We start from the raw sequence: 16,584 nt of genomic DNA on the forward strand, positions 1-16,584 counted from the left end.
TCAGAGGGGAGGGGGTGGGGGAATGGGATAGGCTGGTGATAGGTGGTGGGGAGGGCGCGTATTGCATGGTGCACTGGGTGTTATACGCAACTAATGAATCATCGAACTTTACATCAAAAACCAGGGATGTACTGTATGGTGACTAACATAATATAATAAAAAAATATTATTATAAAAAAAAAAACCTAAGCACAGAGACATTCCCAGGCTGATTCTTGATGGTCTCATTTGCTAAAATGGTATCTTTTGCACTTAACAGAATATTCTGACACAGGATTTATGGGTCAGAGGGGTCTTTTATGCCATCCCTACACCTAAATCTATGCTACCTTCTCCTTCAGTCACCATCACAGTTATGTCAAATTGCTAACATAGTTCCTATAATACCTAATGGAAAGACAAGCCTCTGGGTCATCACTCAGGCTGCTCCTTCCACTTGGAATACCTTTTTCTCCTTGTCCACAATCTCTTGAAGCTTGCTTGAAACATTTCCTTCACTATGGAATTTTTTTTCTGATCAAAATTCCCCACTACTGACCACTTGCTTTCTGTACCCACCAAATATCACATAGCCTACTAGGGCAATATTACTTTATAGATTAAAATGTCTAAAAAATTAATGTTAGGGGCACCTGGGTGGCTCAGTCGTTAAATGTCTGCCTTCAGCTTGGGTCATGATCCTGCGGTCCTGGGATCGAGCCCCCCATCAGACTTCCTGCTCAGCAAGGAGCCTGCTCCTCCCTCTCCCCCTGCTTGTGCTTTCTCTCTCTCTGTCAAATAAATAAATAAATTTTAAAAATTAATTTGTTTACATTGTTGGTGGGAATGCAAGTTGGTACAGCCACTCTGGAAAACAGGGTGGAAGTCCCTTAAGAAGTTAAAAATTGAGGTACCCTATGACCCAGCCATTGCACTACTGGGTGTTTACCCCAAAGATACAGACGTAGTGAAGAGAAGGGCCATATGCACCCCAATGTTCATAGCAGCATTGTCCACAATAGCTAAATCGTGGAAGGATCCAAGATGCCCTTCAACAGATGACTGGATTAAGAAGATGTGGTCCATATATACAATGGAATATTACTCAGCTATCAAAAAGAACGATTTCTCAACATTTGCTGCAACATGGACGGGACTGGAGGAGATAATGCTAAGTGAAATAAGTCAAGCAGAGAAAGACAATTATCATATGGTTTCACTCATTTATGGAACATAAGAAGTAGGAAGATCGGTAGGAGAAGAAAGGGATAAAGAAAGGGGGGGTAATTAGAAGGGGGAATGAAGCATGAGAGACTATGGACTCTGAGAAACAAACTGAGGGCTTCAGAGGGGAGGGGGTGGGGGAATGGGATAGGCTGGTGATAGGTGGTGGGGAGGGCGCGTATTGCATGGTGCACTGGGTGTTATACGCAACTAATGAATCATCGAACTTTACATCAAAAAAAAAAAGAAAAGTATATCTTATTTCTGCATAATAAAACATGATATAACAAAACATGGAAACCTAGTAATATACTTAAGTAGTCATGAAAACAACAACCAAATGAGAGAAAAGTTTACTTCAACACATAGAAAGGCCTTGAATGTTTCTGAATGGGAACACATTACAGAAAAGATGTCAGCTTCTCACAGACTAATCTATAGACTTAAATGCAATCACAACATATGTTTTTTGGAAATGCCAAATGATCTAAAAATCACCTGGTAAGAATAAGCAGAAGAGAAGAGAAAGGAAAATCCTAAAAAATTATAGTAAAGGAATTCTTGACCTACCATATATAACAGTAGAAAGCTATGTTAATTAAACACAAAGTAATTTGCGATGGAAAGAAAAATCAATACAGCAGGAAAAGAAGTCCAGAGACACAACATATCAAAATATATTAATTATTTGACATATGGTCAAGTTAGAACAAACTTTATGGAGTCATTTGGCAATATTGATTAGGCATCTTAAATGTTCATACTCTTACCCTTAGTAATTCAAGACATTTATGCTACAGAAATAAATAGATGTGGAAAAAGGTTTATTTGAAGGTATTTCTTGTATCTTTATTTATTATCAAAATAAATGTGGAAGGAACCTAAAATTTCCACAATATAGAAATACATAGAACAACATACTATTATATAACTAAAAAGAAAACATAAACATAAAAATACAAGAGACAAAAGCCAAATTTAAAAAATTAAAGCGGGGGCTATCCTATCAAAATTTCAGTTAAAAGGAGATAAAGAATATAAGATCAGATAGGAATATACCAATATATCTACAGTTGTTACCACTGGGATTTTAAAAATTTTGATTTTCTAGATTTTTTTAATATATATCATCTGAATAAACATCATTCAAATAAAATAAGTGCTTGATATTTTTTAAGTCCTCACAGAGAAGGCTTCCTTCTATATGGCACAAGATCTCTTACTGCACACTACAATATTTATATCATATGACTTGTGCTTCTGTGTTTAGTTTCAGGCAAGAAGCCAAAACCTTTTGTGCCCTTTGGTCAAGCATGCATTGAACTTACCGTTCTCTGTGTTTTAATATTGTGCATAAGGTAACACCAATCAAGAATACGAGAAGTACTGAACCTGCAGAAAGACCTAGAAAACAAAACAGCAAGTATCAAATGCCAGAAAATTGCGACCTATATTGTTTTGAAGTGATTGTTGGGCTATTCCCAGTGGTGGGGAAATTGTTGTGGGACTTTATACTTATCCTTTGTTAGCCATATAAATGTTAAATTACTAAATAATCATACTTGGGCTTATGTTTTTTTCTGATTCAATCCAGTCCACATTTAATCTAAAGCACCAAGCATTTGACCACAGGGCTCCAGTCAAGTTTCTGTTGAGCTCTTCTGTCCCTTTCAGTTTTATCGGTAATATTCTCGTTACTGGGGTGATATTAGGAGCTCAGGACACAAGGATCCCACAACTTGGCATAACAACATTTAACTCTCAGTTGGAAAATATATTTTGCTGTTGCAGAATAAGTCAGCCTGTTTGATAGTACCAAATCATGCAAAAGATCAAAAGTTAATATAAACTCAACTTTCACTTGAAAAACTGGGAATAGCTGGCTTTTTAAATCATTTATTCAACTCTATCCAAAAGTGTCCGTTTGTAACATGAACTGCATATTAAAAGAACTTTAAGACACCAAAAAGGATAATTTCCTAGGAGTTAGAGTGAAAAATAAAAATAACGGGCCTCAAATTTGATATATATATATTTTATAAAACATCATTAAAAATTTAATTCAAATATTTAAGAAAACTTACCACTAAGAAGAGGAGCAAGTGAGGCTAAGGAGAATACAAAATCACAAAAATATTAGTCTAGTTGCGTTCAACTTCACTGCAGCCCAAAGTCCCATGGTAATATCCCCAAAGACAACACTCAGCTCCTTTCTCTCAAAATCTACTTAAAAAGATGTATTGGGACCCTGGATTGTATGCACTCTTCCTCATTTTTTTTTAAAGATTTTATTTATTTATTCGACAGAGACAGAGACAGCCAGCGAGAGAGGGAACACAAGCAGGGGGAGTGGGAGAGGAAGAAGCAGCCTCATAGCGGAGGAGCCTGATGTGGGGCTCGATCCCATAACGCCGGGATCACGCCCTGAGCCGAAGGCAGACGCTTAACCGCTGTGCCACCCAGGCGCCCCCCTCATTTTTTATGTAACAATTCACTGGATGTTTAAAAACATAACACTGTAAGTTAGGGTAGTTCATGAATGAAAAAAGCCAATGTACTCAACTTTATAATCAGAGATTTCTCAGGTTAGAATGCAAGTCGTAACTATTACAACAGGTTGTTCACCATATTTTTTGGAGGTCCCTGTCAAATTAGTAAGTACATATAAATCAAGGTTCAGCAAGGGAAATCTCAGTAACGACTCTTTTCAAAATATAAGGTTGTTGGTTCTGCATCTTGTAAGTTAGTACTCCTCTCCCTTTATTTTCTTCTTTACTTCCCCCATCCTCAGAAAGTTTTGGTTTTTCCAGAATAGGCCACTAACTTCAAATTCGTCTGTTTCTGTAGCACTGGTCACAGACCCCATCAGTTTAAAACCTAGAAGTCCCTAACATTGACAGATACGCCTCACTCTTCTCTTCTCTCCAGTGAGACAAGATGAGCCCCAGGCAAGGAAGCCTTTCACAGTTACCTGGTGATTTGCAGACAGCCAGGGGTGGGTTCCATCCTTGATCATCCTGACACTGGCTCTGGGGACTGCCTTCCAGGGTATACCCCTCTTCACACTCCAAAGTGACGATCGCACCATACTGATACATTTTCCCAGGCTCCAGCCCCCTCTGGATTCCATTCATATACTCTGGGGAGCTACAGTTTACCTCTGAAATGAAAGAAAGCTAATGGAAGCTGGGTCATATTTTAGCCTTTTCTCAAGGAAGTAGGCACTTCCTTGAATGGAAAGGTTTAGGAAGCCAACTCGGTTCATTCTCAGTAAGGAAAGCTTCACTGTGATAACACAAAAGGACATCCTAGGCGGAGTCTTTCTGTATCAACCATCCATCTCAATTACCTCTAGGTAATTTAAGCCAGATTCTTTTCCTTCTTTGTGCTTTAGTTTCTAAACTACTAGTGTTGGGTAATTTTAATGGCCTCTTGGAGAATGGGTAATATCAAGAATTCTCAATGACTGTTTCACCGGCTCCACTGTTACTCTATAACTGTCCATATGTGAATGTACTTCCTCATTTCTTCTTTCGTCTCACAGCATAGGGGGCAATAGTGGTAGATTTTGGATTTGAATCATGACTGTAGGACTTCCCCAGCTGCGTGACTTTGGGTAGGTTACAAATCTCTCCATTCTACAGAGACCTCGTCTGTCATACAGGAATAATAATGACACCAACTTCATCTGGATCTCAGGAAGATGAATGAGATAATGCATGTAAAATATTGTGTGCAGTTTCTGGCATTTAGTAAAAGGTACTCGACAAATATTAGATACTAACTCACTAACCCTATTTCATATGCATTGTTTATGTTAATGAAAATGAAATTCTGAAGCTTTTATTTAAAAAATACCCATAATTCCACCACCCCTTAGAGGAAATATACTGACAGATCATTGTGTTTTTTATCAATATTTTGTCAAATGCACACTTGTCATAACTACAACCACAGGTAAATTCAACCTGCACTTCAGTTGTTTAATTTGTATAAGTGCTTCAATTTTCTATATTTAAAGGGCTGCATAAGTGGTCACTCCCCAGATAAGCTACACCCTAAGTCATTTTTTCTTATTTTGTGGTATTTAGACTAATTAAGGTATTCATCCACTTGAATCAATCCAATTAAATGCATTTAATTAAATGATCCAATTAATGCATTTATTTAACTAATTTATTTTATTATTATTTTTTAAAGATTTTATTTATTTATTTCACAGAGAGAGACAGCGAGAGAGAGAGGGAACACAAGCAGGGGGAGTGGGAGAGGAAGAAGCAGGCTCATAGTGGAAGAGCCTGATGTGGGGCTCGATCCCACAACGCTGGGATCACTCCCTGAGCCGAGGGCAGACGCTTAACGACTGAGCCACCCAGGCGCCCCTATTTATTTTAAGTTGAAAGTTCCTAACTGAATATCTATTTGGGAGAAATTAGATTTAAAAACAGGAGAATAACAGACACCATACCTTTACAATAAGGGGTAGATTGGCTCCAGGTTCCATCATGTGTGCAAAGGAGGAGTGCCTCTCCCACAAGCAGGTAGCCTTGGTCACAGCTGTACAGGATTGACATTCCAGGAGCAAATCGAACTATATCTCCAGCAGTATGATTCCCATTGGGTATTGTAAGTGGAGGTTGACATCCTAAGAAAGCTTAGACACCAATAAAAAAGGATCTTTAATTTAGCACAGATCTGTGCTATCACTATCTGTGGGTGACTGCAATACTGAAAGAAGGTAGGAAACAAGCCAACTAATTGGTATTCAGAAATATTCATTCCACCTAAACCAAGTAGCACTGGACAGAAATTTGCATTGCCTGCATATGGGATCTGAAGAATAATGTCAAAAGTAACATTATGAAATGTCAATGATCGTGGCCCATGATTGTAATCTATCGGCTAATAGTATTCTTTTCTTTTCCCTTTAAATAGCAAAGAGACTGTAGTTTAAGCGTCTCACACTCAAATGCCTTCAGGAACCAGGAACTGAAGCCACCAGATAGGACAAATCAGAGAGCATCTGTCCCAAAAAGGGCAGCCATTGCCTGGTTCAAGATACAGGTGTCTTGCAGGAAACCAAAGGGGGCCCTCACTGAATGTATTAGACATTCAGTGTTTATCTTCAGTGCTGTGCAGATGGGTTTCACTTAGGATGAGACTACTGTGCTAGCCAAAGAAAACCATTCTGGTGAGCTGAATTCAGTTCTTGGGGCACCGATTGGCAGCCTCTGTTGTAGATAGTTACTGACAGGAATAAAACTGCCGAATGAGAACTAAAATGACAAGAAAGACAATTCAGTGCGTTTGAGGGCCAATGTTCATCTCCACAAACCCAAAGTCCTCTTTCTGGCTGGTTTCACAGCCTTAAATATCAAATTATCAAGCAATATTATTGCCAAACACTTGCCCTCCCAAAAGTATGTGTGTTTTTCCTTAAATTATAAATCAGTAAAAAGAATAAATTCTAGAGACTCCCTAAATTTGGAAGTTAACCATGTACTTTTGCTCAACACACCTAGAAAGGGAAGGGAAAAAAAGAATCAAATGAGAAGACAAGGTGGGTATCTCGTAAAGCAATGTGATTGCCTTCGCTTTTCTGTAGTTCAAATGGTCAGTGTAGATTCAAAGCCCTTTTTCTTCATTCTGGGCAACACCCCATACTTTATTCCTTAAAAAAGCTTACCCTTCTTGATACAAGTCGGTACACCTGGCACCCATTTGTTATTGGTATGACACCTAATCACGTGACTGCCGTTCATGATGAAGCCAGGATTGCAGGCGACGTATATTGTGTCATTGTGAGAATATGAGGAACGAGTTTTGTTGAGGTTGTACCCATGTTTGACTTCTGGGCTAGGGCAGTGAATCACAGGAGGAGATTTTAAGCACTTTGGGGGAGGTCCCGTCCAAGATCCATGTCCTTCAGAATCACTTATGCATCGTATATTTTTCTCTCCGAGAAGAGAGAAGCCTTGGTCACATTCATAAGAGACTTCCTTTCCATATAGAAAGGGTTCTGCCATCACGCCACTGGGCCTTCCATGGTCAATGACGGGTGGAGGCTGACAGTGAATTACTGTAGAAGAGATTCAGGAAATTCTGCTTCAGCGAGCACACCAAGGTGGACAGTCTTCAGTCAGGCACAAAAGAAACTAGGCTACTGCACGTACTGCATGTAACCATAAAATAATCTAGATTTTTAGAACCCAGATGATGCTTCCTTTAAAACAGTGTTATTAAATTCTCTATGCAAGTAATACATACTTATTCCAAACAAATTCAGAAAACAAAGTATTAAGAAAGGAATAAATATGGCTATGTTCCCATACACTAGAAATATAGGCCATATATATAGTTTCTTCTTAAATCTTGAGCAGATGTATGGCAAATACTCAGTTCCTACCTGACCACTTCTTTTCCCCAATGCCAGTGCTGACATTTTGAAAGATAAGATTTGTCTTATCTTATGTACAATGAGATAGAACACATAGACTATTGAGGTAGTTATAAGGCTAGTTCTTCAGTGGCCTTCCCTCTCTAACCCCATACAACCCCACCAACAATTTTTTTTTCTAACTTACCTTTACAAAGTGGGATCTTTTGGAACCAAACCCTATTCTCAGCATCTTGACACTTCCGATAAGTATGTCCAGTCAACTGATACCTAGAGAGAGATTGTAATGCATTTCCTCTTCCCAGTATCACATCTCTGCAACCTAGCTTCCTCAAACCACAGATATACGGACACCTCTAAATAAGAGCTTCGGCAGACAGGAGCTGAAACTCTTGGCCCTCCAAGTAAGAAAACTACTTTAGACATAGAGTTTTCCACAGCAAAGCCATTTCCATGTCAAGAAAGGACTGAGAAATGAGAGATGTTAGTTAGACCTCTGGAACCTCACATTCTCTGTGAGTGTGACAATGACAGACCTTTAGAGGGGTCACCAAGACAAGTTGAGGGCAGAATTAATGCACAAAATGAGGTAGACCTCTTTTCAGAATGGACCATCTCATACTCACCCGTCTTGACAGGATGTATTAAATGGCACCACATGTGAAGGCATGGGAGGCTCTTGAAAACCTTCTCTCACGGGTTGACACAGTGCTTCTAGAAGAGCAAAGTTTGAATTATTTATGCATGCCTGATATCACAGAGAAAAACAACTCTGCAACTGAAAGTACCTTCACACCGAGGGGGAGAAGGACTCCAATTTCCTGAAGGCATACAGTGAATGGATTTGTTTCCCACAAGCAAGTAGCCAGGATCACAGGTGTAGTCTACAGTCATCCCAGAGACAAAGAGGACCCTATTTCCACCTGTATGCTGACCATGTTGGAGCCCAAAAGGTGGCTGGCAGCCTGAAGAGAAAACTCCCCACATAAATACCAACAACAAAAAAAGGAATTTATACTCAAGAACATTAAGTATACAACATTTGACAGCAGACAATCTGAAACTTTTAAGCCAAAGATTATGAAGCTCTAATCACCAAATGTTTTCTGCTCTTTTGCAGGAACCAGGAACCTTTAAAAGGTCCTCTCGAAAACCAAGAAACAGACTCTTAACTATAGAGAACAAACTGATGGTTTCCAGAAGAGAGGTGGTGGGGGATGGGTGAAATATGTGATGGGGATTAAGAAGGGCACTTGCGATGAGCCCTGGGTGTTGTATGGAAATGTTGAATCACTAAATTCTATACTTAAAACTAATATTACACTGTATGTTAACTAACTGGAATTTAAATAAAAACTTGAAAAAAATAAAAAAGTAAAGGTCCTCTCATTATCTACCCTGAATACATACCAGATTCAAAGGGGCATTTACATGAAGAACATATAAAAACACATAAGACATTCAATCACAGAATGGGAGAAATGGGATAGTAATCTGTGCACCTTTGCCTTTTTCTATGACTCTAGTTTTGGGTTGGAGCTAATAAACAAGAATAAATAAGCAAATACCTCATTTTCCCCCATTGGGTCTTTACCTTTTTCACAAACTGGTATTTCAGGATCCCAGGTGCTATTGGCTTTGCAACGAATCTGACTGCTGCCCTTCAAAGTAAATCCATGCTTACACTTGAATGTCACACTGTCATTGTAGAAATATGGGGCTTCCTTGCCAGATATCTTATATCCATTTGCAACCTGGACAGGTGAACACTGAACAACAGGGAGGGAAAGTTTACAGACAGGGGCAGGGCCACTCCAGGTGCCCCTCTCTTGGTCATTGCTTGTACAACGGATGGTACTCTCCCCAATAAGGTTGAATTCCACTCCGCTCTCTGGCCCAGGGTTGCATGTGTAGGTGACCGTGGTTCCATACAGAACATGTCCTGAGGAATTCCCTGTGTGTTTCCCATTGTAGATGGCAGGAGGTGGTGGGCAGGTGATTTCTAGAGAGATGAGAATTTACTGTAGAATTCCGCTCCAGTATCAGATACCAAAGAAGAGAAGATGAAGTGACACAAAAGAAGAGAAATGAAGACACCAAAGAAGAGGAATGAAGCTGGTTATGAACCTGTTATCATCGGATTTCCTGGAGGATATGGATGAGTTTGGATGATAGGAGCTACATCAAAGCTCATTATGTACGTAAAACTCGATTTATCTTTTTTTTAATAATAATATTTTTTATTATATTATGTTAGTCACCATACAGTAAAACTCGATTTAAACAGATATCATAGCAAAGATTTTTGTAATTTGTTAAAAGTGAACATGTTCATTAGTATCATATTGTGAGGCAGTGAAGTCCAGTCATAAATTGGTAATTAAAATCGTTGTTTTTTAAAAGAACCCGTAAGTGAATAAAAGACATGGGGGGGTAGAATTAAGGTTTTTTGAGTATCATCTTTGTGCTGAGATGATATGATAGGTTAGCCAAGAATCACTGTCAATTGAGCATCTACTTTTGACAGGTAATTTTCTCATCTACAAAGTAAATTTAAATTTAATAACATTGACATCTGGAGTCTCAATTTAACTTTCCAGATAAGAGGCTGGAATTTCCAAGAAGTTACATAAATTGCCCCAGCTCAAATTAAGCAATAGCAACAGAATCTGAGCTCAGATCCCACACAAGTCCCCTCTCTCTCCACTAAACTACAGTGTTCCCCAAATCAAGGATAGTGGCTCATATACTCACTGTCCTCATTGTTCCTAAACTCCTAAATCAAAAGAAGAGAATCAGAAAGGACATACATTTAAATTGATTGGCATGCTACGAAGTAGAAAGAGGTGGCAGCAGAACGACAGCAAAACTGTGCAACTAGAACTGTTGACAAAGTTAATCGAACAGAATCTAATATTTGTTTTCCCATAACACGGCCTCTAACAGAAATCTCCCAGGAAATGCGTACATCTCACACTGTTTCAGGTCCTCCATCATTTTTGCTACTCACCTGTACAAAGACGAGTCTCCATAAACCAAGGAATTGCACCTTGGCACTTCTGATAAACACTGCCATCTAACCGGTACCTAGAGACAAAGAGTCATGTCATTTGCCATCTGGTGACCACTAAGTTAAGCAAGGCTGCTGGCTCAAAGCAGACTCACCACTTTTAGGACAAGAAATAATAGGGACAAATATGTAGCCAGCATCAGCACCATCCATCCATCGCATAGGCAGCATTTCCACGCACACAACAACAGTGCAATCAACCCTTCTGAGAAGAGGTGACAAGGAAGGCTCTTTGAGTTAAATGCAGACAGCAGAGCTTGTAGTGTGCACAGATAAGCCAGACCTGGTTCAGGCTGAGGCAGCCCTCACTCACCCTTCGTCGCAAGAAGAGTTAACATCTGGTCTAACAAATTGATCCTGGGGTTTGTTGAAGACTTGCTCTTCAATAGGCTCACACTCCGCCGCTAAGAAAAGAGACCTGCGTGAGAAATCAGCTGAAGGCAACCTCAAAACCATAAAACATCTACATGCAAAGCCTGGCACCTTTGCATTCGGGGGCAGTGGGTGTCCACACCCCCTCAGAGGTACAACGTATGGATTCTTTCCCCACGAGCACATAGCCAGGGTCACAGCTGTACTTTATAGATGTTCCTGGGTCAAAGCGGACCATGTATCCACCTTCCTTTTGTCCATTGAGGATTTTAGGAGGGGCTTGGCACCCTAAAGGAAAAGAAAATTTTTTCTTATATAAACAACAGAAAGAAACAAAGATATTATTAATATGTAGCTCAGTTTTGGGTAATTTTAGATCAGTGGTTCATCTTTTTTTTTTTTTTTTTTTTTTTTTTTTTTTCATTTCTGCACTTAGGCTGCCGCAGACTTTGTTCAGTTTCTACTTGGGGCTCTAACTCTTCTGTCTCTTTTTTTTTAGGGAATCATCTCCAATGTATTTAATGGGATATATCCTGGGGTGGGGGTTTTGCTGACTTCCCTTAAAAAATTACTATTGAAACAAACAGCACTTTTTTTTCCCTAGAGAAGGAGGCAACTTAGTGATCCCTAATGCTTTTTCTCCAAGGATACACCCACAAAATGGAACAACAGTTGGAGGGGTGATGTTAAGAAAACCGATATAATTTATATTCACTATATGTAGCAGAATTGAGGGGACTAGAAACTGGAAAAGGCCCTGCTTAAATCCATAACCCCATCCTGTAACTCTTTAAAAGAAATGAATCAGTAGCACATTCTCTGAGTATTGGAATACCCACCCTTTTCGCAGACTGGTGCCGATGGCTCCCATATGCCTTGGGCATTACATCGGATTGCCTTGCTGCCCTTTAGGGTGAAGCCATATGTGCAAGCAAATACCACAGTGTCGTTATAGGAATATCGCTCTTTCTGCCCAGATGATATTTGGCCTCTTTGGATCTGGGGAGGTGGACACTGAACGGAAGAACTAGAAAGTTCACAGCTTGGGGCAGGGTCACTCCAGATTCCAGTCTTCTGACTATTGGTGATACAACGGATAGTCTTCTTCCCCATAAGGATGTAGCTCACTCCTTTCTCTGGGTCCGGGTCACAGGTGTAAGTGACTGTGCTTCCATAAGGAATGTTCTCTGAAGAGCTGCCTGTATGTCTTCCATTGAGAATAGAAGGAGGTGGCAGGCAAAGAATTTCTAGAGAAATTAGAAATGACAAGATTGCAGCTGCACCTCAAACGAAGAATGCCTTGGATGTTGCTTGTACCACGTCCCCTCCTAGGATCAGGGACAGTGATACTTGAATCTGTAACATACCAATCAAGGCAGCTATAGCAATATGATTTTAAAAGTAGGATTTAGAACTTTATTCCTGAGTATATCTACTGGGGTGATCCTTTGATTTCTTCTACTGAAAATGCAATCCCCTTTCTGTGCCTGGCCTGGCTGGCAAGTCTACAGTGCTTTCAGAGAAGGAAGACCCTAGGAACCCTGTTTCACATGAGTAAGCAGAGAGTAAGGAGGTGGCTGAAGGATGCTTCAGTGAAGAACATACCCCTTTGAGATGTCTACGTGAGATCTCTGCTCTATAAGATTCTGTATAGTAATGACTGGACCAAAAGCTTTTTGTTAGCCGAGAATGGAGTGTTCTGTTCAAGGACCAGGGAACTAGCTACAAACCACAGTTTTCTAACCTTTGCATACTGGCATCCTGGTCCAAGACGCCCGCTGTCCAGCAATTACGCATTGACTGGAAGATTGGCCTTGTAACCGATACCTGGGGACAGAGGGGGATCATTCAGGACAAGAAGGCAGCAGGTGTTGCAGAGAAACAGCCTCCACTTAAAATCCAAGACAAATTCACTTAATTGATGCGTACCAACTCCTTTCATAAGCATTCTCTCTCCCAGCTTCACCATAGGCTATCCCTGGATTCTCACAGAGGAACCCTTGGCAGGTGTCACAAGTCACACCATGCACACATAAACCCAGTGAATTAAATCTCCAAGGCCCTCCTGACACTCACCCTTCGTTACAGTCAAAGTTCACAGTTGCACCAACCCGAAGACTTGGAGGGGCCTTTATCCGTCCATTGAGAAAAGGTCCTGGAGGTTCACACTGTGCCTCTAAGGAAAGAAGCCCTAATTAATTAATTAGCATTAGGGAGAGAGAGAGAGAGAGAGAGAGAGAGAGAGAGAGAGAGAGAGGGAGAGCACATGCGCCTAAGTTGGGGGGAACAGCCAAGATGGAGAGAGGGAAAGAGAATCTCAAGCAGACTCCAGGCTCAGCATGAAGCCCAATATGGGCCTCCATCTCACAACCCTGAGATCATGACCAGAGCCAAAATCAACAGTCTGAGGCTAACGTGACTGAGCCACCCAGGTACCACAGAATAGCCCCAATTCTTAAAATTTGTTGTAAATGTAGATACCTTTACATGTGGGAATAACAGCACTCCACTTCCCCGAAGACAAACATCTAATGGTCTTTTCTCCAACAAGCAAGTAACCAGGTTCACAGCTGTAAGTCACAGATAATCCTGGGGCAAAGGGGCCAACCCCCTCCCCTGTGTGAGATCCATTGGGGATGGTGGGAAGCGGTGGACACTCCTGGGGGAAATCTTTACACACACACATTAGGAAAAAGGCCATCAGATGACATACCCTTCACAATCGAGATTTTGACTCAATACATAGATCCAAACATTTAGCCTTTTAAAGATCAGACAGGTGTGGCTTAAGTGTATGCATTTTATACCACAAATGGTACATTTTTGTTTTTAGCTACAAGAATTACATTTGCCTTGTGAAAAATTTCAATTACCAAAGAAAGTTCATTTTTTCCCATACTCTCCTTCTACCCATAGCCTGTTCTCTGCACCAAAAGTAGCATGTTATTATTTAGGGGGTCATCCTGCCTGACATTAGTAATATACATTTTGGGGATCCTATATATGATACATATATACACATAGTATGTGTATGTATGTGCACTTAATACATATTATTCTATGCCTTTTTTTTGCTTAGTAATCTGTCTACATTTTTGCAAGTCAATACATATAGATCTATCTAAATCTTTCTAAAGGTTTAATTGTTTTCCATGGTCACCCCATTTTTGACTATCTTAAGATCTTCCTTACCTCCAAGATTATATACATATTTATAGACAGATCCATATTTTTCTAATGATTTGACAGCATTTTCAATTCAATTGATTTAGAACTGATCGATACTGTTCTTTATTAAGAAAACAGCTAATTTTGATGGTATAAATTTTATCAAGTACTGCCAGTCCCTGTAATTGTGTAATTGAAATTCAGCTTTAGGTTTCAGCTGCAACCAAATGATAAGAAAATGAAGAACTTATAGTGGCCCCTATCTTTAAAGTCATTTGATCTGAAATACTATGGCTTCATAGGTGAGTTGGACAATAGTGGACCACTTCAGAAAATATCCATAGAGACCACAGATAACAGAGCATCATTTCTGCCAGAATAGCCCAATGCCTATTCAAAAATGAGTTTTAAATCCATTGGGCGGGGGCACCTGGGTGGCTCAGTCAAGGTTGAGTGTCTGCCTTTGGCTAGGGTCATGATCCTGGGGTTCTGGGATCGAGTCCCTCATTGGGTTCCCTGCCCAGTGGGGAGTCTGCTTCTCTGTCCTTCCCTTCACTCATTTCCTCCCACTCAAATATGTAAAATCTTTCAAATAAATAAATAAATCCATTGGGTGTATTTTGCTATTAGATCCCACATTTCTTCTCAATTTAGCAGTAACCCATTACTCAGCTATCAGAAAGAACGAGTTCTCAACATTTGCTACAACATGGGTGGCACTGGAGGAGATAATGCTAAGTGAAATAAGTCAAGCAGAGAAAGACAACTATCATATGATTTCTCTCATCTATGGAACATAAAAACTAGGAAGATCGATAGGAGAAGAAAGGGATAAAGAAAGGGGGGTAATCAGAAGGGGAATGAAACATGAGAGACTATGGACTATGAGAAACAAACTGAGGGCCTCAGAGGGGAGGGGGGTGGGGGAATGGGATAGACAGGTGATGGGTAGTAAGGAGGGCACGTATTGCATGGTGCACTGGGTGTTATACACAACTAATGAATCATCGAGCCTTACACCGGAAACCGGGGATGTACTGTATGGTGACTAACATAATATAATAAAAAATCATTAAAAAAAAAAAACAGTAACCCAGATACATAGTTTAAAACCAACTAATTTCCACATCCCAAGCAACTCTGACCCCCATCCCTGTGAGACTTATTCCATTCAATTATTAGGTATGTTCAGTTACATTTTCCCATTATTTTTTGCTCTATTGATGTTTGTTGAATGAACATTTATATCCCTCCAGGACTAAGGAAAAACAAGAAACCATAATTTTCCCCCTTTTCCCTCCCCTCCACTCCCACCATTCATACATCCATACTGTTCTTCCTTCAGAATGAAGACTTGATCTGCACAGAAATGCAAGGTTTCAGCCTCCCCACTTGGCTTTGTGTTTGTTTTTACTTACCACTCTCACAGGTTGGTAGTGGTGTTGGCCCCCAGGTTCCATTTGCTTGGCACCAAACAGATTTGTTTCCTTTCATGGTGAAGTTGGTATTACAGGTAAATGTCACAGAATCACCATGTCTGTATGGTGGTCTAGATTTTTTATTTCTGTATCCTCCTGCCACTATGGGCTCAGGGCAAAGAGAATTTGTATTATAATATTCACACACAGGAGCAGCTTTATCCCAGATTCCTTTCACTTGGTCTTTACTTATACAAAAAAGGATTCTTTCTCCAATGAGCTTGAAGGTCTTAAAACAAGAGTACCTTACCACAGTGTTAAGAGGTATGGAACCAGTAGAATAACTATTCCAACCATTTTTGATAGGAGGAGGAGGGTCACAAGAAATCCCTGAAAAGTAAACAAGGAAATATGTGGTCATACTAATCCTGACAATGAAAAGATTTAAATTTAGATGAAAGGTCCAAAAATAGGTCATGTCACTTTTTCAGACAGATAGACATTTGTATAATTTACTTCTTATTCATAGTCCATGCTTAGCCCCAACCTCCTAACTTCTTACATTTCTCTCCATCTGCAGCAAACAAATCAACGGGTCTATAAACTCCATCCTGACCAAACAGTAACAATGAAACAGAATTTATTGAATACTTTAGAGTCTCATCAATTTTCTAGTGAAACAAAAGGCAAACAGCACAGAAGAAGAATCTTAATAATACGTTAATCACATGTGGGGAGGCACGACTCACTAGTGAAATTTGAGCTCAATAGACTTGGTTTCAAATCCCCACTGTCATTCAATAGCTGTGTGACTAGGCAAGTCTTACCCTCTCTAAGCCTCAATTTCTTTGTCTATAGTATGATCCAAGCTACTTCATAAGGTTACAAGAAGAATCCAGTGAGATAAAAGTACCTGAAAATGACAAGTATGATACCTGGAACATACTAATTATCCA

At 39.9% G+C, this 16,584-nt stretch overlaps 1 protein-coding gene across 2 annotated transcripts in view; it reads right to left on the reverse strand.

Annotated features, from left to right (window-relative positions):
- LOC103657661 (complement receptor type 2) overlaps positions 1-16,584 on the reverse strand; it is a 38,841-nt gene that overhangs the window by 9,106 nt on the left and 13,151 nt on the right. The window contains exons 2-18 of one of the 2 annotated variants that reach the window (XM_040636392.1): positions 15,629-16,018; positions 13,524-13,712; positions 13,119-13,218; positions 12,787-12,869; positions 11,882-12,289; positions 11,154-11,330; positions 10,984-11,074; positions 10,611-10,687; positions 9,195-9,602; positions 8,389-8,565; positions 8,227-8,314; positions 7,788-7,870; positions 6,890-7,282; positions 5,672-5,857; positions 4,175-4,363; positions 3,288-3,311; positions 2,532-2,607 (exon numbers count right to left, since the gene is read on the reverse strand). In XM_040636392.1, coding sequence (XP_040492326.1) covers positions 2,532-2,607; positions 3,288-3,311; positions 4,175-4,363; positions 5,672-5,857; positions 6,890-7,282; positions 7,788-7,870; positions 8,227-8,314; positions 8,389-8,565; positions 9,195-9,602; positions 10,611-10,687; positions 10,984-11,074; positions 11,154-11,330; positions 11,882-12,289; positions 12,787-12,869; positions 13,119-13,218; positions 13,524-13,712; positions 15,629-16,018 — 3,139 coding nt within the window. Of the gene's footprint in view, positions 1-2,531; positions 2,608-3,287; positions 3,312-4,174; positions 4,364-5,671; positions 5,858-6,889; positions 7,283-7,787; positions 7,871-8,226; positions 8,315-8,388; positions 8,566-9,194; positions 9,603-10,610; positions 10,688-10,983; positions 11,075-11,153; positions 11,331-11,881; positions 12,290-12,786; positions 12,870-13,118; positions 13,219-13,523; positions 13,713-15,628; positions 16,416-16,584 lie in introns of those variants that run through there. The other variant, XM_040636393.1, reaches the window with a different exon arrangement.

Source organism: Ursus maritimus, unplaced genomic scaffold (genome assembly GCF_017311325.1).
Source record: "Ursus maritimus isolate PB19 unplaced genomic scaffold, ASM1731132v1 scaffold_2, whole genome shotgun sequence".
Lineage (NCBI taxonomy): Eukaryota > Metazoa > Chordata > Mammalia > Carnivora > Ursidae > Ursus > Ursus maritimus.